This window comes from Sceloporus occidentalis, unplaced genomic scaffold, assembly GCF_023333645.1.
Source record: "Sceloporus occidentalis isolate IW3139 unplaced genomic scaffold, rSceOcc1.0.p SCAF_335, whole genome shotgun sequence".
Taxonomy (NCBI): domain Eukaryota; kingdom Metazoa; phylum Chordata; class Lepidosauria; order Squamata; family Phrynosomatidae; genus Sceloporus; species Sceloporus occidentalis.
Window position 1 is genome coordinate 437475 of NW_028317315.1, and position 12437 is coordinate 449911.

Consider the following 12437-nt stretch of genomic DNA (forward strand, 5'->3'; position numbering starts at 1 on the left):
ATAATCAATACTCTAGAGCAATGACACACCAATGGCTCAGGTTTTTTTGGAATCTACCTATATCTTCCTAATAGAATGTGGCAATAACTAAATCCTGTGCAGTTAAGGTGTCTTGAAGACTGAGTTGGGATCAACTCAATAGGATATTTGGGTAATAATATCGTCACCTGACTATAACCCTTTCCCTATTTCTTTCGGGAAAAATAAGTATTCTATAAGGACGAAAAAAAGGCTTATGATTGGCACGGCTATAATAAATGAATGATTGATGTTATTGTTCTATTGTGTATGGGAAGCATAAAATCAGTCATGCCTGAGAATTTCCCAGAGCTCTCCCTCTTCAGGCAGGGCTACTCTCAGTCATCCTTTAAAGGTTGGTGAGTGGGCGGGAAGTAGGCAGAACCTGGGTGGAGAGTGGGCGTGACCAAATGCCGCTCCCAATGGCCAGTGGTTAGATATGCTAGCCCAGAGCCCTAGCGACTCCAGTGGTACGTGCATTATGCTTAGCAAAAAGGGAAATATATCTCTGTATAACCATTCCTTCTCAATTCTGTAACTTGGTTTATTTCTCTAAAATATATTGTTTACTCCAAAATATATGAACACAAAATCATTTTGCATTAGACAAAGTCAAAGTTTATTTTGAAAGAAGTTCAATGAAAAAACAAAAGAAAAAGAGCCAGAATTTGACAATACGGTCCATTTCCTTTCTGTCATGTTAATTAGACACGGTAGATATGAACAGGCCGCAGCTGAAATGGTGCCTATCAGGTACTTCAGATGCAATTATTTCTATAATAAAATACAAATCATTCCAGGGGCTTTTCAGGCATAATGGGCCCAAACCAAATGTCATGACAGCCTAATCCAGGTTGGAACCTAAAACTCAGGTTCCAACAGACCAACTCTGTCATCCTACAAAGATGGGAACTACTTTAATTGATCACTGGTACTTGTAAATTAATATTTTTGCATTCAGATTTATCACTTGCCATAATCCATCTTAGTTAATGGAAAAAGGAGATACAAAGCCTCAGACAGAAAAGAAACACACTAAAAAACGCAATACAGGACACACAACTTGTGTTCCAGAGTTGTTCACTGCATGAAGTTACTTCTGATGGCCCATTGAGTGGACGAGAACCTCAACAATTCTGGAACCAGCTGTGGATTCCTTAACAGGTCTTGTGATGAGACACTAGAAAAAAGGAGATGTAGATACAATGAGAATCACAAAATACATGTAGGGACATCTATAGTGTACATCTACGGTACTCACTATTGGAATGCTCTTACTCTGTTAGGCTAAAAGGCTAAGCTTTAAAATTGGACTTTTAGAGTAAGAATTACATTTTCCAAGGATCTCTTGGGCCATGTGTCAGGTTTAGGTGATCTCATTATGGAAACTACTCAACGCTTCATGACATTTACATCTACAAATACTTTCATGACTGCATCTCTGTCACTTAAACAAAACACATTTCTACTCAAATTTTCATCTCTTTTGTAGCTATTGACCTTTTCAGTTACTTAAGAAACAATCTTTTACCTTCTGAAACAGGGTGTGCTGAAAAACTGCGGAAGAAAAAAAGAAAATAATTACATTAATTCATTAGATCAGATCAGATGTACAGCTGGTTACCTTTTGTCAACGGAAACTAGACGGAACCTCATTACAGGCTTTGAGAACAACATCTCACGGTGTGGTACAATATACAGTAATTCTTATTATGCCTCATCTATACACAAATTGGGGTGAGGGGACATGAATTAGGGGAACCCTAATCAGCTTCTGCTTCTCCTTTCGCCATTCTTAATTGCATGATTCTTTATTTTTTATGGGGGGGGGGTTGACAACATTTGACAATGTCACATTGAATAATAATGTAATATTCAAGAAACATGTATATTCAAGGCCATAGTATATTTAAGGCCATAGTTGTGCCCAGGATGTATGGCATAATTTGTTCTACGTACTGGATGTTATGCCCATCTATGAGACGTCTGTAGGTGGCGATTTCCATCTCTAGATGAGTCTTCTGGTCCATGAGAAGCTGGTATTCGTAGTTCTGTCGTTCCAGGTCAGATCTAATCTGTGCCAGCTGAGCTTCAACGTTATCAATCAAGCTTTGTAACTGGGAGAGCTGGGACCCAAAGGTGGCTTCCGTCTCTGCTAAGGTGCCTTCAAGAGCGGATTTCTGTCATGAGATTAAAATAGCTTTTATTGTATTTTTATTGTATTTTTTTTTAAGAGAGTGTATATATTTATCTTCATGTGCATTTTTGTATCTAAATAAAGGTTCTAAAGCTTAGGGAATGGTTTAGTACAGCTAAGGAACCCATGGTTTTAATATGGTCAATCCACTAGGCGAGAACTTCTTGAATAGGCCCATTGACTTATTAAACCAAAGGCATATTTGTGAACAGTGTTGGCCCTGGGGTTTTAAGCGCCCTAGGCAAACTATGCATGTAAAGGTGGATAAAATGTACAGATCATCATATTTTAATTGTATGATTATATAAGTCGAACAATGTTCAATATGAATATATTGTGAAAGCCGACATACCAGACTTAGCTGACTCTGAAGCTCAATCTCCAAGGTCTGTACTGAACGTTTCAGATCAATGAGCTCATTGTTAACCGACTGCATTTGTTCTGCTCCAGAAGATACTTCACGATCCAGTTCCGCGGTCTGCAAGGAAGTGTTTTTTTTTACTTTAGGGATCAATAAACAATTGACATTATCTATCTTATGTTAGAAAACTGAATACCAATGAGATTAATTCTTAAATTAAAGTACTTAATTAAAAAATAAATATGTAAAATTTATATACACCAACAATAATGATATATGGTTCAAGGAAAAGGAATGGACTGAGTAGGGGTATAGAAAATTGTTAGAAAAATGTTAGATTACCCTTTGCCTGAAAATGTTCTCGACCTCCCTCAGGTTCCTCTCCATCAGGTTCTCATACTCTTCTCTGACTTCAGACAAGACTCTGTTCAGATCAACGGATGGAGCGGCATTCATTTCCACGTTGACTCTGGCGCCCAACTGGGCTTGCAGAGCGTTCACCTCCTTCATGGTGATAAAAGAAAGATATAATCTCCATAAAATCTAGCTTTAATACATTTTTCACTCCCTCCATTGTCTTAAAATGTCATGAAACCAATATGAAAAATGAAAGCCATATCCCTATGTTACCTCCTGATGGTTATTCTTCAGTTGTTGGATTTCCTGTTGGAGGCATTGAACTTCCGCTGCTAAGGCCTGCAACTCTCCGTTAAGCTGTTCAAGGGCTCTGCGTAAGCCACAGATATCGGACTCCACACTGGTCCTCAAGCTGACTTCCATCTCATACCTGGGAAGACAATGACATTGGATGGACCAACCAGACAAAAATAATATATGTATGATATAACTAAGATATCAGCGGTTCTTGACAATGTTACTGCATTAAAGCGATTCTGTTTATTTATACATTATATAATATTACACCTACTTGCTTCTCAAGTCGTCGGCAGCTAGCTTGGCATTGTCTATTTGAAGAACAATCCTTGCGTTATCCACAGTGGCGGAAGCAACCTGCCAAGCCAAGGAAATGCCAAGGAAGTTAACAATAATGCAACGTGGAGGACATGCCTTATCGGGTATATGGACATCAAACTTTAACATAAGTAAGATCATTTATTTCCCTGGTCATCCATGATCCGTATATGTACTAAAATATGGGTGTGTTCATTATAAATTAAAAAGACTACGAAAAACTTATTTTCGTTAATGCCCAAATTTAACAAAATGTCTTTCATACGCCTGTTTAATGTGAAACTTTTGTTTGTTTCGGTGGCAATGCAGCAAATAAAAAAAGCAATAAATATTAGTATACGTTTTTAAAATCTGGCCGGTCAAATAGGATAGTTGGTTCTTATTACCTTAAATAATGTTAATATAATGTAATATTAATTTAATCTATGTTAAGCAGTATTGTCCTCCAAACACATTTCATCTTCTTGTGCTATTCCAAATAAATATATTAATGTATTTTGTATATTGCATATCTGGTAGGGTCCCATTAACATAAATGTTTTCTTACCTGGCCCTGGAGCTCCTGGATTGTCCTGAAGTACTGGCTGGAGTCAGGGAGGGAGTTAGGGGCATTGTTTGCATACCATTCACAAATCTTCCTCTCTAGCTCTGTATTCTCTTGTTCCAGTGAATGGACCTTCTCCAGGTAAGAAGCCAGCCTCCCATTCAGAAACTGCATTGTTTCCTTCTCGTTGATATTGAGCAGACCATGATGGTTCCCGGCATGTTGGCTCCCTGAGCTCTTGTGATTATTTCCATGACCACTATGCACACTTACGACTCCATGGCCACGGTCATGGCCGATAGTAGAATGTCTGGAAAAGGACACTTTTTTGCTTCCTCCATGAAGGCTGGCAGCTTTGTAGTGGCCGCTGTGATGTGGATCACAGTAACTCTTTTGGTGGCTTTTGTGGGAACTTGCATAATGTACTGGAGCGATGTAGCTGGAAGCCTTGGAGTGATGGCTACCATAATGGTGGCCTCCCATGAGAGATCCAGAAGTTGAGTGGCTCATCTTGGTCTCAGATCTTTCTACAGAAGGAAATGTCTGCTTCTTGTTCAGCAAGTGTGTGTGTGCTTCTTTTGCTCTGGCAGCCTTTTATAAGACTTCCATGGAATGATGTCACTTTTATGGGTGATTTATAGGCATCATCGTCACATTCAGGTTGTTTTGTGCCTTATAACTAATTAATAGGTGAATGAGGAAGCTTTCAAAAAGAGCGTCTCATTATTGCGACTTATGTGTAGTGTTAAACATCAGAAGACATGTCCACACCCTGTAAATGCTACATTCCTTTAATCATTATTTGTCACAAAAATAGTCACCTTAAATATTTGATGCGCTGAATATTTGAAGAATGTTTAATTGAATAGTGATGCATCGAATTTGATTGCTCACTTCATCTGGAAGACATACCTGAAATGTATTACATTGACCAACATCTTAAACGTTTTTAGAGACAAGCACATAAATTCGCAAGTTAATAATGAACATGTAAAGGTTAAGCGAAGGGGGGGGGGGTATTTAGTACAACTGTTCAACTCTATATGAAATGTAATGTTGGATTTTTTTATTTTTTTGGTTTGTGAAGAAAGAGCTGTTGTTGCATGCGTTGTGACATCAATGCAAATTTGTAATTATAAATATTGTGGTCTTCAGTTTATTTATAATTATTATAATAAATGATTTTGTTTGGGGTAGATATTTTAGTTGTTTATTCATGTATTTATTGTATTGAGTGGTTATCCATCACAAGTTTATGCACTGATGTGAAATATTACTTTTCAACACAAACGCTAGTTTTCTTAAGATAAATATAACATTTTATTTGCATTTTACAGAAAAGCTAAAACAGGAGAGGGGACAGAGATAATTATGACCACACAGTCCAAACCATCCATGTCTAATATCATCAGTCCTTTAAAATGCAACGCTGTTAACATTATCTAGCATCTGATACATAGATACAGCCTGTAGAAGAGGAAAAATCCTTAATATACAAGTAGAATGATAACCTGGTTTAAATTGACTTTCTTCCAGAGGAAAAAAATCCTGGGAAATGTTTAATTTGTTTATCCTATTATAAAATTCATATTTCTCATATACATAATAGGAAGCAGAGGGTCTCCACTCAAAGTGCTCTAGTCCTATTAAACTGATGTTCAGTGTTATAGCTACATTTCAATACCAGGTGCACATATGAATGCCAATGTATGTCATGAATGCCGCACCATCCTAATTTCAGCCTAACGTTCCATCCATGCCATACTCACTGCTCAAGAGGCCATATTATGACATCATTGTTTCTGCTCTCCCTCGGGTTATGTCCTTCAAAGCATAGCGTCAAGCATCTTTTAGCCAGGACTAAATAGAGTAAGGTGTGTATCGGAGACCTCTGTGACAACTGCCTTCAATAGTCTAGGGACTGCCTGTATATTTGGTAATTTCATTTAATATCTATATTTTATTGAGTTATTCCATATATATATTTGTTTCCTTTTTGTGCTACATTGCCTACTTGATTATGGTCTAATGTTGTTTAGACGTCAGACCCGGTCAAACTCATTAAGTCCTTGATGCTGGTGTCGGAGGGACAATAAAGGAAATGTATTCTTTAAATATCAGCCTGTGCTTTCAGTTAAATAGTAAACATATATATTGTTTTAAATGTATATTTGTAATATTAAAAAAAAAAATTGGGTATCCCCATAAAGTTAGATTGGGGACAAATGGTGAAATGAATAAAACTAAAATGCAGTGATTGGTGGACATATGAACATATTACAACATTCAATGCATACTTGACATCACTTTATCAGCAATGGGGATGTATTTTATTATTATTATTATTATTATCATTGTTATTATTAGTTATTATATTATTATTTATAATAATAATATTATTATCCCAATAGGTGTTACTTTATCCAACATCATTATAGGTTCCTACCCTTCCTTGGCTGAATATGACATGATTTCTAGTATGAGGCTTGTAAGATTTAGGCAGGGGAATTGAACTCCCCCTGGACAATTGGGGCTACTAAAGTCTCCCCCTACCTCTGTATATGGCCAGCAAACATGGAACGTCGGAGCCTTGAGTTTGTAAGTTTGAAGGCCAAGGGGTTTGGGGCACTTTGTATGCACTTTTTGATGATCAGGTTACTAAACACTGCATATTATGACTTGTTTTGTTTTATCGAAATGTGATGGCAGAAAGAGTAGATATCATTAAGTGTGGGTAGCTTTCCTCTGTGCCTTGCCCTTATGATAAATGCCCTTTCATGGAGGGTGGGCATGATATACGTGTTATAGCCTTTGGGAGGGTTCAACTAACTTTGTCACTTTAGTCATTAAAATACTAAAAGCCAAACCAGACCATTGTACTGAAGTTTAATATACAAGAAGAAGAATATCAGACACAAATTACAAGCATTTATAGTCATAGTAAGACAGGTGTCACCAGCTAAATCCAAGAGAGTCCAGAGGTTAATCCAGGGCAGGAGTGTTTTATACAATTTACAAACATTTACATTTTCTACATTTACAATATTTTATCATACAGAAAAAGAATTTAAAGGTACATCAACATTATTTACAACAAAATACAATTATTCCTATGTGCCTGATAGGGTCTCCAAATAATCCATAGACTTAGAAAGAACTCAGCAGGACAATTCTTAGAAAATATGGTAACAATTCTTTGTGCCATCAAGCACAGGTTGGCACTACTTCTGCTCTGATGCTGCAGCTTCTTTTCCTGCAATTACATACACGTCGGCCAGTGGCCCACCGGGTATTTGTCCAGTGCGCAAGATGGCCAATTGATTAATCATAAAGTTAGACCATCAGGATATTGTTTTAGTATGAGGACACCATATGTCTTAAAGAAGTCCCTCATCTGCATTATGCCCTCCACATGTTTCTCGTGATAAAAGCTTCCTACACAACCATTTTAAGAATGAATAACCAAATTCTATGTACAATTTAAATTATACAAATGTTGGCTTGATACAGAACATTTAGATGGGAACAAAATGTTATCATTTAGAAAAAAAGTCACAACAATTAAAATGATGTTTGTATACCTCTAGTTCATAAGTATTGTTATTATCATTAGTATTAAATATGAGAGCGGATTAAATAACAGAAAATAAGCTTACTAAAATGTGTAGAAATAAAATTATATGTAGAACAGAAAAGAAAAAATTGTTGCCAACACAGTTCACAATCACAATTATCGATACATTTCTTTTTTACTAATGAAAGCATTTCTTAGTCTCCTAAAGACAGTATTCCGTTGAGGATGTCACCATAACCACTCGCTACATAAGCATGGCTTAATGGCCCATGTAGGGGAAGATGTGACCAACAGAATGTTGATAAAACCAATTTTCAGTATAAAAATGGTAATGATGAGAAGGCATGCATAGTGCTAGTTGGTTCATTGTAATATCATGCAGTGGAACTGTAGCCGTAAACATGCCAGTCAATAGTCAAATGTTTCAAAGGTCACCACCTTTCCCTGTTCCAAACATTCTGAACCATCTACTGAAACACTACATAAGGGGGCCATTTGTCCTTACTGGGAGGCCAGGTCTTGTTTAGTATTGAGTATAGAGAAGTGTTTTCTCTCTCTACCTCAAATTCAGTGTCCCAGTGGACACTAAGGTCCAAGACATGATTCAAGTGAAAAGTGTTGAGAAGAGCCAAAAAAAGGATGATCTCAGCCAAAGAAAGTGACAGCATGTAGCTAAGTCAGAACTCTTAGCCAGATAAGGTACTTGCTCAGAGCATTTTTCTATCAATGAGCCATAGAAGGTCTATGGCATTAATGGTAGCTCTGTCCATCCTTATTTATGAACATCCTTACACTTACAGATACCTAGGCCAAATATGCCTGATGCCAGGTCCACTATCTGAGCCCCATTTTCAGTGGACTCTAGCATTCCAACCATCGCCCTTGACATCAGTCAAAATCATGCAAAATATATTGCTGGCCAAGAAAATAAAGGACTAAATGTTTTACTTCCCATCCAACATCCGATTCCCAAAAGAATATGTCACAATAGAATGAGATCAAAAGAAAAGATTAGCCTTCTGTGTAAAATAAATAATTTTTTTCCCATTTAACAGGATTTATCACATACTTAGATTCCATCTCAGTTTTAGAAAAAAAGTGAAAATTTTGGGAATTAAAAAAATATATTAGATGTAACTTCAGTCAATGGAAGAAATGTCCCGTTTATACGCGTGTTTTTGGTTGTGGTACATCTTGCTAGTGATGTCCTCCTGAGATCTTTCTTAGAATCTTTGGAACCCTTCTATGCTTGGGCTTGGTGGATTCCTACAATAAAACAGGGGGAAAAAAAGGTTGTGAAAGGAGAAAATCACAAAGAAAATCCCAAAGGCCTCTAGATAAAGGTGTTCCACAAACCTGTATAGATTAGTTACCTCCTCCTTAACGTTGTTGGTAGAACATACATGACCAAGTGTGGCAAGCTAGTGGCTATATAACTTGGAGCTTCTGCTTCAAAAATTTGAAATGGTGTTAAATGGTAAACACATATCCAAGCCCTCTTGTGTATTGTAAATAAAAATACAGTTAAAATCATCCAATGGCAGGGCGGCCGGTAAGACTAGATGCATTAGGACTTTCTAGGGTTTTAAGTTGTACAAACAATAAGATTAACTGGACGCTTTATGTGCTTTGTCAGTTCTATACCAGTAGAATGGCAAAAGCTTTCGTACCCTGATGGTTTATTTTTGTATGAGCCCCCTGTGACTGACGAGGTGCTGGGGTATTTTTTGTTAGAAAAATTTTATTAGAATAGTATTTCCAATAACATCCATGACTGGACAGACATTCAATGCTTTCCAACTTACCCTCATTCTTTTTTGTGTTGTAAGGGGCATTGGTGTAGACACTATGTGAAAATACACATATATGGATTACTTTAGATATCATTTTAATGCAAGGGTCGCAGGTGCTGGTAATACCCATAGCAAGCAGCATAGCACATGCAAACTATTTGGGGCAAACAATGGCAAAAGCAAGCTGTTTGGGGGCACAGATGGCACTGTCAGAGAAGTTTGGGGCAAGCATGGCACAGACAAGCTGTTTGGGGCAGACATAACACAAACAAGCTGTTTGGGGTCAAAGATGGCACTGATAAGAAAACATTTTTCATCCAACTATAGCTAATAGCTAGAGCCTGGTGGCTTGCTTAAATTAGTGGAAGATAATTTTTTTAAGTGGTGTTGCAAATATGAAAACCATGTTGTACCTACTTCATGTCAAGCCCTTCAGTTAGTTGATTGTAGGTGCTGATCTCCATATCCAAGTAATTTTTCTGGTCTATGAGAATCTTATGCGTGTGTTCCTGGTTCCTCATATGAGACACAATATGTGACAGATGACTCTCCGTGCTGTTGATAACATTCTGTATATGAGACAACTGTGTCTCAAAACACTCACATGTCTCTTCCAAGCTGTCCTCCAACGCTGATTTCTAAAACACATAACACATAATTAATCTATTTTAGATGCTTCTGAATTCCCACCAGATGGGGTGGAGGACAGGTTATTAGTTTGGAAAATTGGCCATATAAAAAAAAGAATTATGCTTATAAAATAGGTTAATTGCAAAATAGATACCAAACATCATGACATTTAACTGCAGAATCCATCAGAAGATCGGAAGAACTGACAATTTGCCATAAAATAAGAAACATTCCAAGGAATTCACAGATATCAAGATCAAGAAGGTACTGAAAAACTTGAAAAATGGTGGTGGGCACCATCAGAAGCTCAGAGGTGTTCAATTGGAGTGATCTTTAAGAAAAGGGTCACTTTTTTGCCTCCTTTGACTTCTTGAATCATCAAATAAAATTATTCTTGATTACCACTCCTCAAAAATACTCATAGTTTATGAAGAACTTAAACACATACATAGAATACAAACATTAAATAAAATACATGCAGATCCATACCATAAGAAGCTGAGTCTGCAATTCAATCTCTAAAGTCTGCACACAATGCTTCAGGTCAATGGCCTTCTTCTGGAATTCTTGTAGATCATCATCATTGGAAGATAACCTGTTATTCAGTTCGGATTTCTGCAAAACCGAGACATACAGCTACTTAAAGGTTCTGTTTTCATATTAGACATGTTGCTATGACGTCAGCCCGCCCGTTTCAAAAGTATTAAGACTTCTCCAGACACGTTATTTATTTAAACAAAATGTTCTGATTACTTAGCATTTCTCACCAACAATAAGCAGTTAAATCAAGCAATCAGCTAGTTCAGTCATGTCGATCAGAGGCTAAAACTCGTTATTGTCTAAACCATCTATAGGTCAGAGCTCAATTTCAAAGGTTCTGTCAAATAACGGTTAACAGAATGAAAGTGATCTGATTACCACGGAAATGAACATTTCCTCAGCCTCCTTCATGTTCCTCTCCAGAAGGATTTCGTATTGTTCTCGGATTTCAGACAAAACTCGGTTCATGTCTACAGAAGGAGCTGCATCCACCACCACCACACTGATTCTGGTACCCAGTTGACCACGGAGAGAGGTCACCTCCTTGGGGACAACAAAAACTGATCTTATAAACAGTTGTAGCTTCCTGCATGCATGGCTTTGGTAGTTTTATTAAAATTGAGGTTGTCTATAACTTTTAAGTAGACCTGCTATGTCCCAAGGAGCTGGTTTTACAGAGAACATCGCCTGGCACTTGGTTTGGATGATAATCCATTCTGGTCCCCAGGCACAACATCTGTCCTCCCCATGTATTTATTTGTCCTCAAAATCAGAGCATCATCTCCCTCTCACCTCCTCATGATTCATCTTCATTTGGGTAATCTCTTCCTGAAGACTCTGAACATAAACCTCCAGATCACGGTCCTCCTTCTTTATTTCTCCGAGAATGCTCTGCATACGACAAACATCTACTTCAGCCCTGTTTCTCATCCTTATTTCTTCCTCATACCTTCAAGATGAAAAAAAAAAATGTAACCATAATCTAAAACAAAATATTTTTTGCAAATTTCAAAATTCCTGGCAATCTATGGAACAATATTACAACTGCTTGAATGTAAAACACTATCTGTCAATTATATTGGAGGGTTGGGTTTTTTTGCGTTTTTTAGGGTTTTTAGCGAACATATCATAGCTATATGCAAAAATGTAATTTAAAAAAAAAAATCAACACTTTATTTCCATCCATAGTTACTTAGCAAAGAGCGCTGCACTTACTTGGATTTCATGTCTTGTGCAGCCAGATATGAATTATCCATCTGCAGAAAAATCTTGGAAATATCATCATTGGCTGACGAGATCTATTACAAAAATGAAAAGATTATGAATAGAAACATTTTTAGCCGTTTCGATAAGTCTAGAAACACATCTAGAAATGTTAGTGTATTTTTTTTTTTTACCTGACTCTGGAGTTCATCGATGACATTGAAGAATTTAGTGTAGTCGGGAACAGCTACAGGTTTCTGCTTCTTGCAAAAGTCTTGGATATTCTTCTCTAGTTGGGCATTATCCTTCTCCAGTGACTGCACTTTCATCAGGTAGGATTCCAGCCTGTTATTCAGAAGCTGCATGGTTTCCTTACTATTAATATTGAGCAGACCCTCATTCTTCCATCCACGGCTGTATGTATGACCTACCCTTTCCACAACAGATCCATGGCCAGAATTAGAGTGTTCCAAAGACGTCAAACCCAATGTTCTCTTGAGACTAGGATGAGGAGTATAGTTAACCGGTTGGACTTTGTGGAATCGCCTATTCTGGGCCAATTGGAAAGGCTTTGGGTAATATACACCAGCATGACTGTGACCCAT

General features: G+C 37.3%; 1 protein-coding gene across 1 annotated transcript; it reads right to left on the reverse strand.

The window, feature by feature from the left end:
* Positions 1-1098: 1098 nt before the first annotated feature.
* On the reverse strand, positions 1099-12437 carry LOC149274372 (keratin, type I cytoskeletal 19-like). Its single transcript, XM_089505610.1, has 7 exons — positions 12027-12437; positions 3505-3587; positions 3207-3363; positions 2919-3080; positions 2568-2693; positions 1978-2198; positions 1099-1198 (listed from the first exon to the last, which is right to left on the reverse strand). Exons 1-7 carry the CDS (start codon positions 12435-12437, stop codon positions 1099-1101), a joined length of 1260 nt encoding a protein of 419 aa, XP_089361736.1.